Genomic DNA, 15,592 nt, shown 5'->3' with positions numbered 1-15,592 from the left:
ACCATATTAGACACAGTTAAGCCTTGTACATATTAATCAATATTATTACTTATTTATTGTCTTATTTGATAAGTTAACTTTTTTATACATATATTTATTGTGTTCTGTTCTGTGTGGTGCAACGCTGGAGAAGAATTTCCCTGTGGGATTTTGTATTTCTATTAAAAAAAAACTGTAGAATCTTGGTTGTGATGTTTGTGCGCCCCCTTGAGGGTTTTTAAAACATCAATCCTTTTAAACAACCGGCTCCGTGTGTTTTCGTCTTCAGGTTTGTGTTTGTAGATAATATTTAGATAAAAGTCGATCACAATTCAAAACGATCGTAATAAAGGTGTCAGTGCATGTTTCTGCCGCTCAGCCGCTGTCGTTTTTGGCCTGTTTATGTTCTCCGCCGGTAGGAGGCGGCATTAGAAATAAACCCGCCGTGCACAGCACTGTTTACTCTCATGAAGAAGCAGCCCGGGTGGCTCTCTGGTGTACATGTCACAGAACTAATTGAGGGCGATGCTAACTTGTAACCAGCAGTTCGAGAGAGTTATCCCAAAGTATCTCGAAGCTTAGGGTAGCAGCTGTCGAGCACAACATATCACGGGGCTGCCCGTTAACGAGGGTCCTACGAACCGGTGAAACGTTACGGATCCCGGCTGGTTAGCTGGCATTAGCTGGAGAGCTCCCGTAAAGTATCGTCATGTCTGCGGCCGGAGACTTCGGGAACCCTCTGAGGAAATTCAAACTGGTCTTTCTCGGGGAGCAGAGTGGTAAGTCTCACACTAAAAATCCAAAAGATGCTGGGTCTGAATTGAAGCTGAGATTGGAGTTTGACCACTTGAGGAGTGCCTGCCGTCGTCAAGCACTTAGCTCGCCGATGCTAGCCGCATATCGTTCAACTTGGCTGGGGAGTAGTTAGCATTGCGACACGTAACTTGGTCACCAGCTTCTTGTCCAGACTGGACACACACGTATGATTAGATTTTTTTATGGGCTGTGCACGTCAAACTTCCGATCTCTGCTTACGTGTGTGTGGCATACAAACAACAGAGCAAATATGAAGTTCGAAGTGAACCGAGTGTTTACCATTGAAGAACCAGAATAATTGACCCTCTGTATGAATTCCTGTAGTAATTTGTGGATACAGGCTGCAGCTACCAAAAGGCAATTCTTTCAGATCTTATATAAACGTATTGAATTTGATGCAGTGCGCAGAAGATTGCCACCATCTCCGTTTGAGGATTTCTACTCCGGCAGTTTGGAGCTACCTAAAGTTACCCAGCAGCATTCCTGCAATCTTCACGCTTGTTTTAGGTTTCCAGCTTCACTTCTCTCTGATGAGAGGAGGTTCAGGCGGTTTGTCAAGTGTAGGCCTGTACCTGACAATGTGTGTGGCTTCAAAGTGAAGGTGTGGAGTGAATAACAATATCAGCCAGGCGTTCTGAGCTCTCACACAAAGGCAAGAATGTGAGTTGGATCTGTAATATCATACATACTCCTGATTAGTTGCATTTTTTTTACTCCTTAAATACTGTTGATTGGAATGGAGAGACAGAGTTTCAGTATGATATTGGTCATTGATGTATTTGCCAATCCCACACAGTATTTGCGCTGTCATGGTGTGCAAATAACACCTATTGTCCCAACTGATGATTTTATGAAGACGGCTTTCAGTCATCCATATTAAATCTATACAAAACTAATGTGAAACTTTTTACAGCATCTCCAGAGCTGATGTGTTGTGAAAGAATAAAGCTAAAGTAATAAACAACTAAAGAATGATGAAGCAACGCTAATCTTTTCTTTTAAATTGTACTCCTTGTAATACAGCACTTTGTTTCAACAATAGTTGTGTGAAAGCACTTTATAAATAAAGATGCATCAACACAAATATCTCAAAGGTATACATTTGTCTTTTGTATAGATTTATCACAATTGTCAAATCTCTGAGCTTAACCTCATAGAACAAAGGATGTTGTTGTTGCATGGCACAATAAGATCAATCTTTGTAGTTAACAATACATTTTTTAGTGTGGAGCCATATCTTAAAGTCTGAAATAACTTTCAAAAACAGTTTGTTGATTGTGTTTGTGGTCTCTGAGTAAAAGAACAGTGAAAGAAAAATGTATAAAAACTACTGATTTATTTCTATAGGCGTTGTATCCTATGATCGACAAGACAGACTTTGTGATTGTAAGATCAGCTGTGGCTCCCTGTAACCGGCAGTGTTGGCTTCGGCCGCGTCACCACTCCTGGATGCACGTTGTAACTGATCATGTAACTTGAGCTGAAAAAAACAGTCTGAGGCAAGCGAGAACTTTGCGGGTGCTGAGCGCGAGTAGGAGAGTCCTCCTGTGCACTCGTGACAAACGCATGTTTTACGATTGCACATCAACATGACTGAAAGATTATTTATAACTATTTCAGAACGACTTTGTTTCAAGATTCTAGTATAGTTTATACATTATTTATTTTCAAAATCAATGTGTGCTAAAAATCCCCAGAGCAGGTCAGTTCCTGACAAAATAAATCAAAGCAACAATCTCTAGAAATAGAATGAGGAAGTCGGTTTCCAGCACTACTTGTCTCTCATTTTTCCTGAACAGTCGGACTCCTGAGTGACATTCATTGACCATAACACCCTAAACTTCTCCCTCTCAACCTGTGGCTGTTGAACAGTTCAGATTTCACTTCATGTTGGTCTCTCAAACTCTTGAGACAGTAATGTATCCTCTTACGCTGTACGAACACATCATTTCCCCATAACCAAGTATTACTCAGGCCGGCTTAGATGTAAGCATGTTTACCTCATCGGTGATTCATCTGTAAGTGTGACAGCTTGTAAGGTTCAAAGGTCCTCCAACACGACACACATTTCATCACAGCAAGCTGAGACTCGGCTCTCTGGGATAAATACGATAATAACAGATCGGCAAATGCTGATTATTCCCAGTGCTGCAATTAGTGGTAACTTTGTTAGTTTATTAACCACATTAGCCAAATAAACTCAAATATATTCATTTGCATCATCTGTGAAGTTGTTTCCCAAGAAGAACTGTCAAACAGCTCCTGGCTACATGTTCAGGAATATGACAATCCTGTCTGACTTCATTGTTCTCGCTTATCCAAAACACAGGTCCTCAATTTATATGTTGCAATAAAATTCAATTTTGCAGATGGGAAAACAGTGAATAATGCAGAGTAGAATTTGGAGGTTCATCAATAAATGAATGCCTTCTTAGTTTCCGTCCTCCTCAAAGTCAAATTACTCTGACAAAACTGTGGCGAAAGTGTGAATGTTGCACTCTGAACAAGATGAACAAACCCCCTTCCCCTTTTCAGGCACGTCAACTGGATGTGTGTATGTGTGCATGTTTGTATGCGTGTGTAGTCAAATGTGGATCATCTTATTTTGTACAAAATATGTCCATGATTGTGCACTTGAATTGTTGCATGCCTGAAATGAATTGATAAAGTAACTAAATAAATAACTATATTTATGTGTGTTTCAGTGGGAAAGACTTCGCTCATCACCAGGTTCATGTATGACAGCTTCGACAACACTTACCAAGTGAGTTTCCTTTTAATTCGTCATTATTCTCGTATTTTCATTCCTGTTTTCTGAAGATGTTGATGTTTGACTGATTGTTTTCCATTTGCAGGCCACAATAGGAATAGATTTCCTGTCAAAGACCATGTACCTTGAAGACAGAACAGTAAGTTTGTGTTTATCACCACCAGTAAATCAGCCCTGTTTGTTGCTCCTGTCTCTTTCCGACCGTAATGTTGTGGTACAAAAGAGGACGACTAACTTCTGACAGGATCGCGCCTTTGTTCCTTTCAACACTTGAGTTACGTTGTTTGTGAACACGCAGCTTTTATGCTGCCTCGAACTGTAATCGGGATACTTGTGTCCACGCGGGCCGTCCTCCCTTTCTCTGTTTCCTCACAACACAAGTTTTCTTCCTCTCTTTCCTGCCCCTCCATCTACTCTCATCACTCTTTTGAAATGAAACACCTTACTTGATCAAGAGGATGGCTGATGACAAGTGAAGGGTGATTATTTCTTCCCCCCCCCAGGCCCAGACAGCTTGTTCTCTCTGGAGATCATTCACTACATGCATGCACGACTCTCTCTCCTCTCTCTCATTAGTCTGACTTTATTTAGTTTCCTTTTCCGTTCACTTTTTTTGTCACTTTGACTTACCTCATTTGTCTTTTTTTTGTTTTTGTTTTTCTCGTTTTATATTCATCCCTTCTGTTTATTATTTTTTATGTTTTTCTCCTATTTTTTCCTTTTATTCTTTGTATCATCCCCGTCCCCCTTCCCGCCCTGCAGATCAGGTTGCAGCTGTGGGACACAGCGGGGCAGGAGCGATTTCGTAGCCTCATCCCAAGTTACATCAGAGACTCTGCTGCTGCGGTCGTAGTGTACGACATCACAAGTAAGTGGATAACGGCGCCGCTGGGATGTTTCCCTTCACCATCGTGTGATCCGTACCTCAGGATGTATAGAAACAAAAGAGTGAAAAGTTACTAACATCGAAGTGATGGGGATGGTTCATAACGACTTGTTTTAAAAGCCGAGCAAATAAACACTTTAATTGTTTTCATAAAGGAAGTTGTTTATATCTGGCCGGCTGAAGATGTGCCTGACATGTTTTCACAGCTGAAGCGTCTCATCTCCTGAATACTGATGTTTTCCTCCTGCTTGTCTCTTTGTCCGTCTTTCAGATGTCAACTCTTTCCAGCAAACCACAAAATGGATCGACGACGTGAGAACGGAACGAGGAAGTGATGTCATCATCATGTTGGTGGGAAACAAGACAGACCTTGCTGACAAAAGGTAACCCCCCCCCCCTCCTGAAGGGGCCTCTGAATTAAGAGCATACCAATGAAGTCATTGATTGTTACTGCTGGTCAGTCGGTGCAAAGTTCCTCCGCAGCACAGATCAGTCAATACCTGACTGACTTGTTTTATTTGGAAATTCTGCTGTTTCATGCATTTTCTTCCTCTTACATGGACTTATTTCATTTCTCGCTGTGCATCTTCCCATTTTTTTTTTTTTAACTCCCCCTTATCTACCACAGGCAAGTATCTATTGAAGAGGGTGAGCGGAAAGCCAAAGAACTAAATGTAATGTTTATTGAGACTAGTGCGAAAGCGGGCTACAACGTGAAGCAGGTAAGAGTGTGTGTGAGTCGTGCTCCGTCGTCCTGCCGCAGATGCTGCTACCTGAGCTCCAGTGCCAAAGGTCCCCGTCTGAAATCGGAGGCCGATAAGTTATTATCGCTGGTTTTCAATGTGTGGGGCGGCATAAAAGTTTAGGGATCAAGGCCCGTTAAGGGGAGAAACCATGATCGAAAGACACAGATATTAGAAGTGAATACATTTTTCAAGCAAGTATTATTGCAACTTGGTAATCATGAAGGTAACAGCCACTGATTATAGGGTCTAACAGGCAATTAAAATGAAAGAGTTTTTCTTATTGTCGATGTAATTAAACAGCCAGTAATGATAACGTATCATTGTGTCTGGAAGTTGGGAGGGAGATCGAAGAGCTCCGTGTCCCACGCTGTGAAAACCCCCGAATTAAGATAGAATACAACCTTTTACTATTTACATATTGGCTACTTCAATTTCTTTGTCCAAATTTCAAAGAAATCTAATTGGAAATACGGTTTCACTTTCTTGCTTTACAAAAACACTGTAAAGACCCGAGCTGTATTGTGAAAATGAATTTGCATTAATGGCATAATTCAGAATATTGTATCAGTTTTGTTAAAGGGCTGCAGGTTAATGCAACATCCATGTTAAACGTTGGGCACCTCAGCTTTAGTAATACCTTGAAACATGACGTCATTTTAAAAATCCATTGAACTTAATGCAAATTAAAATGGACAGCGGACATCAGACGCAGCTGTAACAGCATTTCCCTCATCTAATACTCAGTAAACTTGAGGAGAATAATTAGCTTACTGGGCTGGAAGAGGCCGTCTCATGCAGCTGCTCTGCCTCGTTCTGTTCTCAGGGAAAAATCTTAAGAGTTGCTTTTGCAGCAAGAAAGTGATAATGTATGTTTCCCAGAATCGTGGCCCTTTCAGTTCGCTGATTGACTTGAATAAAGACCAGCTGAGGCCGGTCAGTCTCAGTCAGGTGGAGGCTTTTGGTGGTGAGCGCTGGTGGCAGTAGCTACAGGAAGGAAGGGGCACGACTTGTGAAAACACTTCAACATAATCAGTCTCTTCTTTTTGTTTGTTTTCTCCCCCCCCCCTTGTCTTCATGTCGATGTCTGTGGCGGTGTGTGTCTGTGTGTGTGTGTGTGTGTGTGTGTGTGTGTGTGTGTGTGTGTGTGTGTGTGTGTGTGTGTGTGTGTGTGTGTGTGTGTGTGTGTGTGTGTTTGTGTGTGTGTATGTGTTTGTGTTTGTGTTTGTGTGTTTGTGTTGTTGGCGGTGACTTTTGGCTCATCACAGGCAGATAACCACAGAGGAGGGAGAGCAAAGAGCGAAAGAGATGAATGTTCTGTTTATTGAAACAAGTGCAAAGACAGGCTACAATGTCAAACAGGTAGAGAGTGTGCACCTTGGTGTGTGTGTGTGTGTTCATAGTGCTCATGCGATCTTCTGATTGTTTTCTATGCCACACACGCATGCGTGCATAATGGTGTGCTTTAAACATCAGCTTCCTCTGGTCATGAATTGATTTGCTTTACAAGCTCTCTCCCACCTCTTAACAGATTGTTATTGGCCTATTTGTTGGTTATAAAGCTTAAGTGAGGGGGTCAGAGTTTGCAAACAACCTACATTCCACTAATTACTACAGAAATAGCCTTATTACAGCCGTAATTTGCACGTTATCATGTCTCGCTCAGTCAGATGCTTTTTAATGGGAAGTGAACATATTCAGCATCATCATTTTTCTGAAATCCCATGAAGATCCATCAATCGCTTAAAAGTTCTCTGAGATCTATCATTGTACGATATCAGTGAATCACAACTACATCCTCTTCTCAAGCCACTTGCTCGGCACAGAAATACGGCCCTGCTGCAGCTCCAGCACAGGCTGCTCTATTCATTTTATTAGAAAAGCTGCGATAGGCCTATTTCTCTGCGTGAGCTTCAAGTGGACCTTCTGCTGAATCACACAATAGGAGGATAGAAAGCACGCTGGCTTGGTTTCACTTTGTGTTTTCATCACGCTCCGAGTCTTAGTCCACTTCTGACAGAATACATCTGCCTCTCTTTCCCTGCAGCTTTTCCGCCGCGTGGCAGCCGCCCTCCCTGGCATGGACACCACACAGGACAAGAGCAGAGAGGACAGTATCCTTTGTGGGCTTGTCAGATGTGTCAGAAATCAACCAGGAGCTCCTGCTTCTCTTACATCACGTCCCGGCCATGTGGAAAATTCATCTGCCACAGTGGGATATCTCACTATTGCTGTCGCTTCAGATTTATTTCACCTGTATTGCTGCATTGTGGCTCCAGTCAACGGATCCTGTTCCCTGAATAATCTTAAAAGGAGCTTTCCAGTTCAGTATGACCTCGGCCTTAAAGATGATGGATAGTTTTGTGGTGTTCTTGTATGCATGTTTATAGGTATCCTGACCAGTCCTTTGTCTTTCTGCGAGGTTCCTTAACTCTTCCAACCTTCAGTGATCGACATTAAGCTGGAGAAGCCACCAGAGCAGCCCGTCAGCGAAGGAGCCTGTTCCTGCTAATGTTCCGGCCTTGTCACTTGGCTTCTCCTGAAATCCGTTTGGTTTTCCTGTATATTTCCCCCTCACTACCCCCGCTTCTGCCCAGGGCCTGCCAGAGAACACTACATCTATTTTATTCTCGTCATTGTGGAACAACTGCTCTGATAGTCATAAATCACTTTAATTGAATATTTGCACTGTAACACACGTACACAGCGAGTATTTACAGCGCAGCCTTCTGTAGGGCTCTCTAGTCGTTTGTTTCAGGCATCAAGACGGTGGTACAAGAGTGATGAGTCACTTTGGGAGGAGTTGGTATCCGACGATACCATATTTATCAACCAAACTGAATGATGTTTGAAAGTGACAATATCTTTTGAAAACTCCTGTATTGCTTTAAGCTTAATAAGCACAATGTTGCTATTGTATGCATTTATCAGTCAACTTAATTTGTGATGCAGTTCCAAGTGAGTAGGAAGGATTGATTACATGAGCTATGTTAAAAGTGGTCCGTTTTAAAATTATTATTTTTTTAAATATCCGGGAAAAGTTGCATCGTTGTGTTAAAATGAATCAGCAACGCTCTTGTTGACACGTTAACACCCTGGAAGTGTTCATCTTAAACTAATTTTAAAGGTTGAGTTGCCCTGAACCAGCAGTCACTATTGTCTCACTGTGCACCGTTAAAAAGACAAGTCAGGATATTACAACCACACGATACCAAACCAGCACAGACACACGACTGCACTGTCCACGTCACCGTCCTTCCATCTCCTCCATGTCTGTTTAAAGATGGTTTTATTTTTAACTTAGCTTCCATTTTCTTTTTTTCTTTTTTTTAATTATTTGATAGATCTTTAATTATTTTTTTCCCTTAAAGGCTGCAGATATCATAGATTACAGCTATTTGACGGTAGTATTTGAGGAGGATTTTTACATGAAACCAACCAGAAACATTAGATATGGAGATACAAACCTTTTCGAGGGTAAATTGTATGTAGAGGGCTTCCTTGGTTTTGGGTTTATCTAGTTAAGTTTGCGATCATCTTGATAAACACTTTAAAGACTTTTTATTTTGCTTGTTTTTATTTTTGGCATTGATCTTTTGTTAGTGATCATTCTACATGTGTATTTAATCCACAATGACTTGTAATATTTATTTCTATTGGATCCATGTTTCTTTTATATGGCTGTTAATATCATCACACTTGGTATGGAGTTTTGAATCGCTAATGAAAATATGCATCCATCTGGACCACCTTTAACAGAATCAGTAGAGAGTGTCTGCTGTTTCCACTCAGTGGGAGTTTGATCATATTGATAATATTGTGCAATTTCTGTGTGAACTTATTGAGGAGAGTTTGATTTGTATAGTGTAGTAGTCCTTAACGTTTCTGTCTGGAATGGTTTTAAAAATGAAAGAATAAAAGTACATTTGTCACCGCTGCCTGAAATGACCAAGATGTTTTTGAAAACTGAGAAGTTAAACTGAATAGGAAGTACAATATGCTGACACAAATGTCATATTGCAAATGTCAAAGAAAGAAATGTATGGAGAGAACCAACTCCACTACCTCAAACTGCAATTATCGTGTACAGGAGTTGTTGGAAAATGTTCTGAAATATTACTGATGCCGTACTTATTGAACTGAAATCACAAGCAAAGTACAGTTAAACAGCTGCATACATTCAGTCCACTAAAGCTCCATTGAATAAATACAGTCAAAGCATGTTTCAAAAACAATAGCGTAGCCTCTATGAAAATCACAACATGATATTTAGTTGTCGAAATGTAGACATAACTCATGATGCAGTCGGAATAGTAAAACAAAATGTTATGCAAAAAATAGAATAAAAAAAATCTAAATCTGAGTTCCCATACACCGAAGAATGCGATTTAATTGCTTGACGTTCTAGTATACTGTCACTACAGGTCACGTGTTAAATTTACTACTTCAATGCAGAGCGTTCATAAGAATCTCGCGAGAAATGTAACTAAATCTCGCGGGAGTTTCCCAACCGGCGGTCACCATGGAAACCACCTCAAACAACGCCCGCTGCAGCGCTGACGTTTCTGTCTTCAATGTTCAAAAATGGGCAGCGATTACTACAAGACGCTGGAAATAAACAGACACGCGACGGATGCCGATATAAAAAAGGCGTAAGTCGGTCAGTGCTGAAGCAGATGTTTGTGTAATGTTGTGTACATTGTCACCGTTTGCTCGTTTCTCTTGGAAGATATCGACGTCTCGCCTTGAAGTTTCACCCGAGCAGCAACAACGAGCCCGGAAGCTCGGAGACGTTCAGTCAGCTGGGGGAAGCATATGAGGTTCTCAGTGATCGTAAGTCAAAACCTCAAACTTAATAATTGGTGACAATAAATTGCGTTTAAAGACGTTTCACTCGGGCTCAATCAATTAGGTTCAAATTAGAAAACCATCTCAAGTGAAGGGAATCTTTTTCTAAATATGTAAGATCTTCTTCATTACGACAGACACTTAAGACACTTACTGCTCTTCCATATATATATATATATATATATATATATAAATATATATATATATATATATATATATATATATATATATATATATATATATATATATATATATATATATATATATATCCTTGTTGAGAAAAAACATTCAGCCAATTAAACAGATTGTGCAAAATTCTTTATTCTTTATTAAAAAGGCAGGCCATTCTCAAGAGTATTTTGTCAGTATTTCCTGGTGCTGTGTCTCTAGAATATAATCGTCTTTATTCATGACAGCTCGGAAAAAAGCGACCTACGACAGGTTTGGTGAGGAGGGCCTGAAGGGCGGCATCCCGCTGGAGTATGCCAGCGGTGGAGCTTGGTCCTCAAAATATGCTTACCACGCCAATCCAGAGAAAACATTCAGGCAGTTTTTCGGTGGCAACAACCCATTTGCTGGTAAGAAAACACAATCATTGACGACAGGCTGACTGTGACTCTTCAGATCAAACCAGCTGCATGGATTCAATTGTTTTCTTTCCTAGACTTCTACACTAATGATGTGCCGATGCAGCTTGGTGGGCTGCAGCCAGGAGTGGTGAAAACACAGGATGCCCCCATAGAGAGAGACCTTCACCTGTCCCTGGATGATCTATTCCATGGCTGCACCAAGAAAATCAAGATATCTCGCAGGGTTCGAGCTCCCATGTGGGACGTTCACGTTCGACTGTTTGCTCATAGGCTGGCATTCAATATGTTATAACATCCAATATGATGTAAATATAGTCTTTATTCAGATATGTTCACTGCTCTATGTATTTGTCAGGTTATGAATGAAGATGGACACACTTCCGGTATCAAAGACAAGATCCTGTCCATAGAGGTAAAGCCTGGATGGAGGGAAGGCACTCGAGTGATTTTCTCCAAGGACGGAGATCAGGTGAGGGAACCATTTAAGCAATGTTTGAATAATTCAATCTATCTGTCTAATTGTTTGCTTTTTATTTTTATTTGGTGCAACAACGTGTGTTATGACCACTTTAGTCCTGTAGAGCTGTCCGTGGTGCTGAATTAGCTCACTGTGGTCTCTGATTTCTGAAAATGCATAAAAGTCACAATCAGCTCTCAATGTTTCTTTATGAATTGAGTGATGCAAACTTAGTTAATGGATTATCTTGATTCATTCTGTTTTTGGAATCACAAGTAAAGACAAAAAATTATTTGAGTTTGTGCTTATGTAAATGGGAACTTGTGATCACTGGCAAAGTATTTATTTGATCCAGTGTAACTTACCTAAGAGGAAAGGTGGGAACAAAGCTTTTTTTTTTTAATTCTACTGGATTTTGCCTGCAGGGACCGAACAGCATCCCCGCAGATATTGTGTTTATAGTCCGAGAGAAAGATCATCACCTGTTCAGACGAAAACACAATGACCTGATCTGCACATTGAAGATTTCTCTGGAGATGGTGAGTCACGGGTGTATTCATACACTGGTCACATTTATATTAGTGTGTTTGGTTTATTAAACACTGATTTCCTCTCTAACAGGCTTTGACTGACTTCTCCGTGGATGTGCAGACACTAGATGGCAGGCTTCTCTGTGTGCCCATCAATGAAATTGTGCAGTAAGTGTTCTTATGTTGAAACTAATGTTATGCTCAAAAAGCAGACGTAGGTGTGTAGTTTTATAAAAGCTTTTAATGTGTCATTAATCTCAAATCAACAAAGATTAGGAGAAGAAAATGGGATGATCAGAAATTCAAACACTTTTTTTGATCAATGCTACACAGAAACTGGGGGAGTGTTTGTTTTATTTTTTTCATTTTCATTTTCTGCATCTGTTTTCTCTTTCTTATCTGTTTGTCACAACATATCAGCCCGGCATTCGAAAAAGTGCTGACTGGAGAGGGAATGCCATTCTTTCAAGATTCTTCCCAGAGAGGAAACCTCATCATTTCTTTCGACATCCAGTTTCCAGAAAAGCTCTCTGCTGAGAGTAAACGCCTGATCAAGAAAGCTTTGTCATTAAAGTAACGATACACGTGTTGCTCCTCTAAAGCTGATTTCTTATGCCCACATTTCATCCATGAGAGGGAGAGAGAGAGAGGCACCGGTACAAACTGTATTACTTTGGACTTAAATATGCACTGGAAGTCAAGAGCAATGAAGTTGCAAAGCCTTGTGACAGACGGTAACAGTTACATCACTGTTGTGTGGCTGTGATTGGCTGCCATCATGGCTCGTTTGAGCTGCTCATATGTCACGAACATCACGACGTTCCAGGAGCCCAGGCGTAAAAAAGAGGGCATGAATCTGAAGGGAGAGAAAACAGAGGAACAACAAGCTTCAATCATTTCTAGATGTTTATGGAATGTTAGTCTGACATTTTGTTTTTCTGCATTGACCATGCAGTCATGGTTTACCCTTTATAAAAGGCACGTGGTCCCTCTTTGGTCATCATGGCAGCAGCACAGTTCAGGACGCTGCAGTACCGTCCACCGGCAGAGTTCATGTATCTCGTCTTGACGACATCCACAGGAGAGGCGATGACGGTTGTGCATAGCCCTGCACCAAAGGCCGACACAAAGTGGCATGGCAGGTTATCTGTGGAGGAGAGGATGGAAGTTCAAACGCCGCGATCACAACCGCCGTGTTTCACAATCTCAAGTCAAATGGAGCTAAAGCCACTTACCCGTGAGTGGAGTGGACACCAGGAGCATATCCTTAATAAAGTCATACGTCACCAGCTCGGTGCAGTTCACTATGGCGTTACGTGTGATGTTTGGAGCTGTACCTGCATGACAGGTTTATATCAGACTTCCTGAACATAATGAGAGAATCACCCAGATGACAACTGTTAAGCCCAAGATACCTTTCCAGAGACCACGAACACCTTCTTCCTTAGCAATGGTCTTGTAAGCATCAATGGTGCTACGGTAGCGTCTGGAGAGGCCAGGGGACCTCGTCTGTGCCTGGAAGCGGACTTTCACCACGTCTGTGGGCTGAGCAAGGGCAACGGCCATGGCTCCAGTGGTTCCTCCAGCCAGCAGCCGACTGCCGATGCCGGCGTCTGCAGAAGTGAAGGGGAGTGGTGGAGGGTTTTCTCAACAAGATTAGAAAACATTGGTAGATACTCACGGTCAGAGCCTTTAGTGTAGAACTGTTTTACAGAGTCGTAGAGACCAATGCGGACAGAAGCGAAGCTCATCTGCCTCTGGAGTCCTGCCGCCAGTCCACTGTAAAGACTGCGAGCTCCTTCTGTGCGTACCATGGTAGTGATGGTGCCAAACACGCCGCGGTACTTGACTGCAGGGCTTTTTCCTGGAGCTGCCGAGCCTCTGGCCTCTCCCTGGATCTGTGTAGAATGGAAATGAAAACTCAGTGAAGGGGAATAATAAAACTATAATAAATCTCATAAACTTTTGCTGCAGGCCAGCGCTTTTCAAAGTTTATGCCGAGCCCCGCTGCGGTGTGTCGGGGTGCAGGAGAGGGGGGGGTGGGGGGGGGGGGGGGGGGGGGGGGGGGGGGAACACAGTTCATTGCTTTTCCCAGGGGGATTTTTTTTCATTCACCTTTTTGAAAATGAGTTATGTGAAACAATTCAGAGAATAAATCCATTAAATCCTACACAATTTATGGATCCCAACAGCTTTTAGCAACAATATCCTCTTACAAGTCTGGAAGTGAAAACAAAGATTAAGACTTGGTTTGAGAGAAAGGAAGCTGACAATGAATTTAAAGCTCTGTGAGGGACACTCACAATAAAACTGTTGGTGCATTCACTATATCTCAATTGTCACTAACAAGCACATTAAACTAACTGCACATAAGCTTCTTTTTATTTTGTTTGTCTTCACCTGCAGCCGCACTTTGGCTGTGTCCAGGGGGAACGTGAGCAGATCGGCGATGCAGGCTGCCGTTCCTGCACCCACAAACTTTACAGCTGCAGATGGAGGCACGTCTGCTGGTCCAAATCCAACCATTTTCCAAAAATCCTTTTAAGATCGATGCAAGAAGTGAACAGGCTTGTTTTATTTGGACAGGGCAAAAAGATCCTTGGAATCTGAAATAGAAAAAAAATTAATAAATAAAAACTTAACCACTCTATCTAAATTAAATGGAGCCTCCAGCTGGTGGATATCTTATGTTTATATAACTTGTTATTAAGCGAAAACATCCCATTGAGTCAGAAGTTTGATTATCCTAGATGTTCAGTACATTCTGTACTGTCAGACTTTGTTCATTTATTTTGACTATTAGAACATGTGTCACATCTAATTACACATATTAACAATTCCAAACAAGTGAAACGCTTACCTTTGTTGAAGCAGTCAGTGATCAGGATTCTCTAAAGGCGTCTCTTTGGCTGAATTTTGTCCCAGCTATAAATAGCATCCCTTGTTTTTCCATAGAAGATTTTTTTAAAGTGTTGAGCCTTAAGATCATACTCCAAATCCTGAAAATCAGATTTTGATTAATTATTATTATATACAATCCCCCCCAAAAAACTATATAATTCAAAAAGGTGTACTTGTACCAAAGTTTGATTTGTTATTGATAAAGTTCTGGGTAAAATTTCTCTCCAAGCAACAAAATCCCAAATGAATCGTTCGCTCTCAGGAGATGAATGAAGACGATGCAGTGCTGTGGAGAGGAGAGGCGCCTTTTTAAATACGACCATGATGCTGTTACATCACAGCACATGTGTTCCTGAAGGGGCCGCACCCAAACCATATCTCCGCCGCTGCCGGTTGGTCAAATGGGTCGACTATAAATCTGCCTGTGCCACAAACGTCTTAGTCTTGTATTTGTCTGTTGTGTCACGGCAAATCTATTTGAAGTTCAGATTCATTCTCTTCACTTCATATTGAACTTTCTTCTTTACATGGTATCTTCAGATGTACAAACACAAAACATTCATTTCTTTGTTTTTTTTTGTTTTTTTTTTATATATTTTGAAAGCTGTATTTATAGAATTGCCTTTCCTAAATAGCTCAAAGTCGCTTGTTTGCAGTTCCGTTGGGTGTTGTTGAGCTTTCAGAATGATTGCTGAGTCATGATGAAAACACAAGAACATGTCGTACACAGCGCGCCAAATTAGAGCCATATGTTGGGACCGGTAATCACCTCACCGCAGCATTTTGTAAAGACACGCTCCAGGTTTTTCCTGCATTTATCAGTGAGGTGGGCCCCACTGAAACAACCAACATCATACTGAAAAACACATCTTTGGTCAAATATGGAGAAAAAAAATTGTTGTAATCTATAAGATAATGTTACTGGAAAGGATGTGATGACGCGCATGAGTACATGTTGTCCTGCATGGTTAATTGTATGTGGTGGTGTGCCTGTGTATCTTTCTGAGCCCTGTTGTTAAACTACAGCAACCGGAGCAGGTTTTACTTCAAATACTGTGAGGCTTTCAAAACG

The 15,592-nt window shown here is 41.3% G+C and overlaps 3 protein-coding genes across 5 annotated transcripts; 2 read left to right on the top strand and 1 right to left on the bottom strand.

The window, feature by feature from the left end:
- The first annotated feature begins 428 nt into the window (after positions 1-428).
- Positions 429-9,129, top strand: rab6a (RAB6A, member RAS oncogene family). Of its 2 annotated transcripts, none has more exons than XM_080482901.1 (8): positions 429-758; positions 3,501-3,559; positions 3,651-3,704; positions 4,328-4,433; positions 4,723-4,834; positions 5,080-5,173; positions 7,242-7,308; positions 7,642-9,129. In XM_080482901.1, the coding sequence occupies exons 1-8, from the start codon at positions 689-691 to the stop codon at positions 7,704-7,706; spliced, it is 627 nt and encodes a 208-aa protein (XP_080339027.1). In that variant the 5' UTR covers positions 429-688; the 3' UTR covers positions 7,707-9,129. The 2 variants fall into 2 exon arrangements, with proteins under 2 accessions (XP_080339027.1, XP_080339028.1); XM_080482902.1 differs by lacking the exon at positions 5,080-5,173 and adding an exon at positions 6,463-6,556 and having other exon boundaries at positions 441-758.
- A 596-nt stretch (positions 9,130-9,725) lies between these two features.
- Positions 9,726-12,208, top strand: dnajb13 (DnaJ heat shock protein family (Hsp40) member B13). The gene is made up of 8 exons (XM_080482889.1): positions 9,726-9,846; positions 9,924-10,027; positions 10,459-10,620; positions 10,707-10,855; positions 10,988-11,101; positions 11,515-11,628; positions 11,711-11,787; positions 12,040-12,208. Exons 1-8 carry the CDS (start codon positions 9,779-9,781, stop codon positions 12,194-12,196), a joined length of 945 nt encoding a protein of 314 aa, XP_080339015.1. The 5' UTR covers positions 9,726-9,778; the 3' UTR covers positions 12,197-12,208.
- Positions 11,665-14,868, bottom strand: LOC308121581 (dicarboxylate carrier UCP2-like). 2 transcript variants are annotated; one of them, XM_080482891.1, is made up of 8 exons: positions 14,700-14,868; positions 14,480-14,618; positions 14,020-14,225; positions 13,301-13,517; positions 13,035-13,232; positions 12,855-12,956; positions 12,586-12,766; positions 11,665-12,475 (listed from the first exon to the last, which is right to left on the bottom strand). In XM_080482891.1, exons 3-8 carry the CDS (start codon positions 14,143-14,145, stop codon positions 12,361-12,363), a joined length of 939 nt encoding a protein of 312 aa, XP_080339017.1. In that variant the 5' UTR covers positions 14,146-14,225; positions 14,480-14,618; positions 14,700-14,868; the 3' UTR covers positions 11,665-12,360. The 2 variants fall into 2 exon arrangements, with proteins under 2 accessions (XP_080339017.1, XP_080339016.1); XM_080482890.1 differs by having other exon boundaries at positions 11,842-12,475; positions 14,480-14,868.
- Between the last annotated feature and the right edge of the window lie 724 nt (positions 14,869-15,592).

This window comes from Lipophrys pholis, assembly GCF_963383615.2.
Source record: "Lipophrys pholis genome assembly, chromosome: 16".
Taxonomy (NCBI): domain Eukaryota; kingdom Metazoa; phylum Chordata; class Actinopteri; order Blenniiformes; family Blenniidae; genus Lipophrys; species Lipophrys pholis.
The sequence above is the reverse complement of the archived record's forward strand: the minus strand, read 5'-3'. Positions and strand labels throughout refer to the sequence as shown.

Coding starts and splice junctions, on each gene's coding strand:
- rab6a (XM_080482901.1), top strand. CDS start 689: ATGTCTGCGGCCGGAGACTTCGGGAACCCTCTGAGGAAATTCAAACTG. Junction 4,434..4,722: donor CGTAGTGTACGACATCACAA/GTAAGTGGATAA, acceptor TCCGTCTTTCAG/ATGTCAACTCTTTCCAGCAA. Junction 7,309..7,641: donor GGACAAGAGCAGAGAGGACA/GTATCCTTTGTG, acceptor TCCAACCTTCAG/TGATCGACATTAAGCTGGAG.
- dnajb13 (XM_080482889.1), top strand. CDS start 9,779: ATGGGCAGCGATTACTACAAGACGCTGGAAATAAACAGACACGCGACG. Junction 9,847..9,923: donor GATGCCGATATAAAAAAGGC/GTAAGTCGGTCA, acceptor TTCTCTTGGAAG/ATATCGACGTCTCGCCTTGA. Junction 11,102..11,514: donor TCTCCAAGGACGGAGATCAG/GTGAGGGAACCA, acceptor TTTTGCCTGCAG/GGACCGAACAGCATCCCCGC.
- LOC308121581 (XM_080482891.1), bottom strand. CDS start 14,145: ATGGTTGGATTTGGACCAGCAGACGTGCCTCCATCTGCAGCTGTAAAG. Junction 13,518..14,019: donor CAGCCAAAGTGCGGCTGCAG/GTGAAGACAAAC, acceptor CATTCTACACAG/ATCCAGGGAGAGGCCAGAGG. Junction 13,233..13,300: donor CTACACTAAAGGCTCTGACC/GTGAGTATCTAC, acceptor TCACTTCTGCAG/ACGCCGGCATCGGCAGTCGG.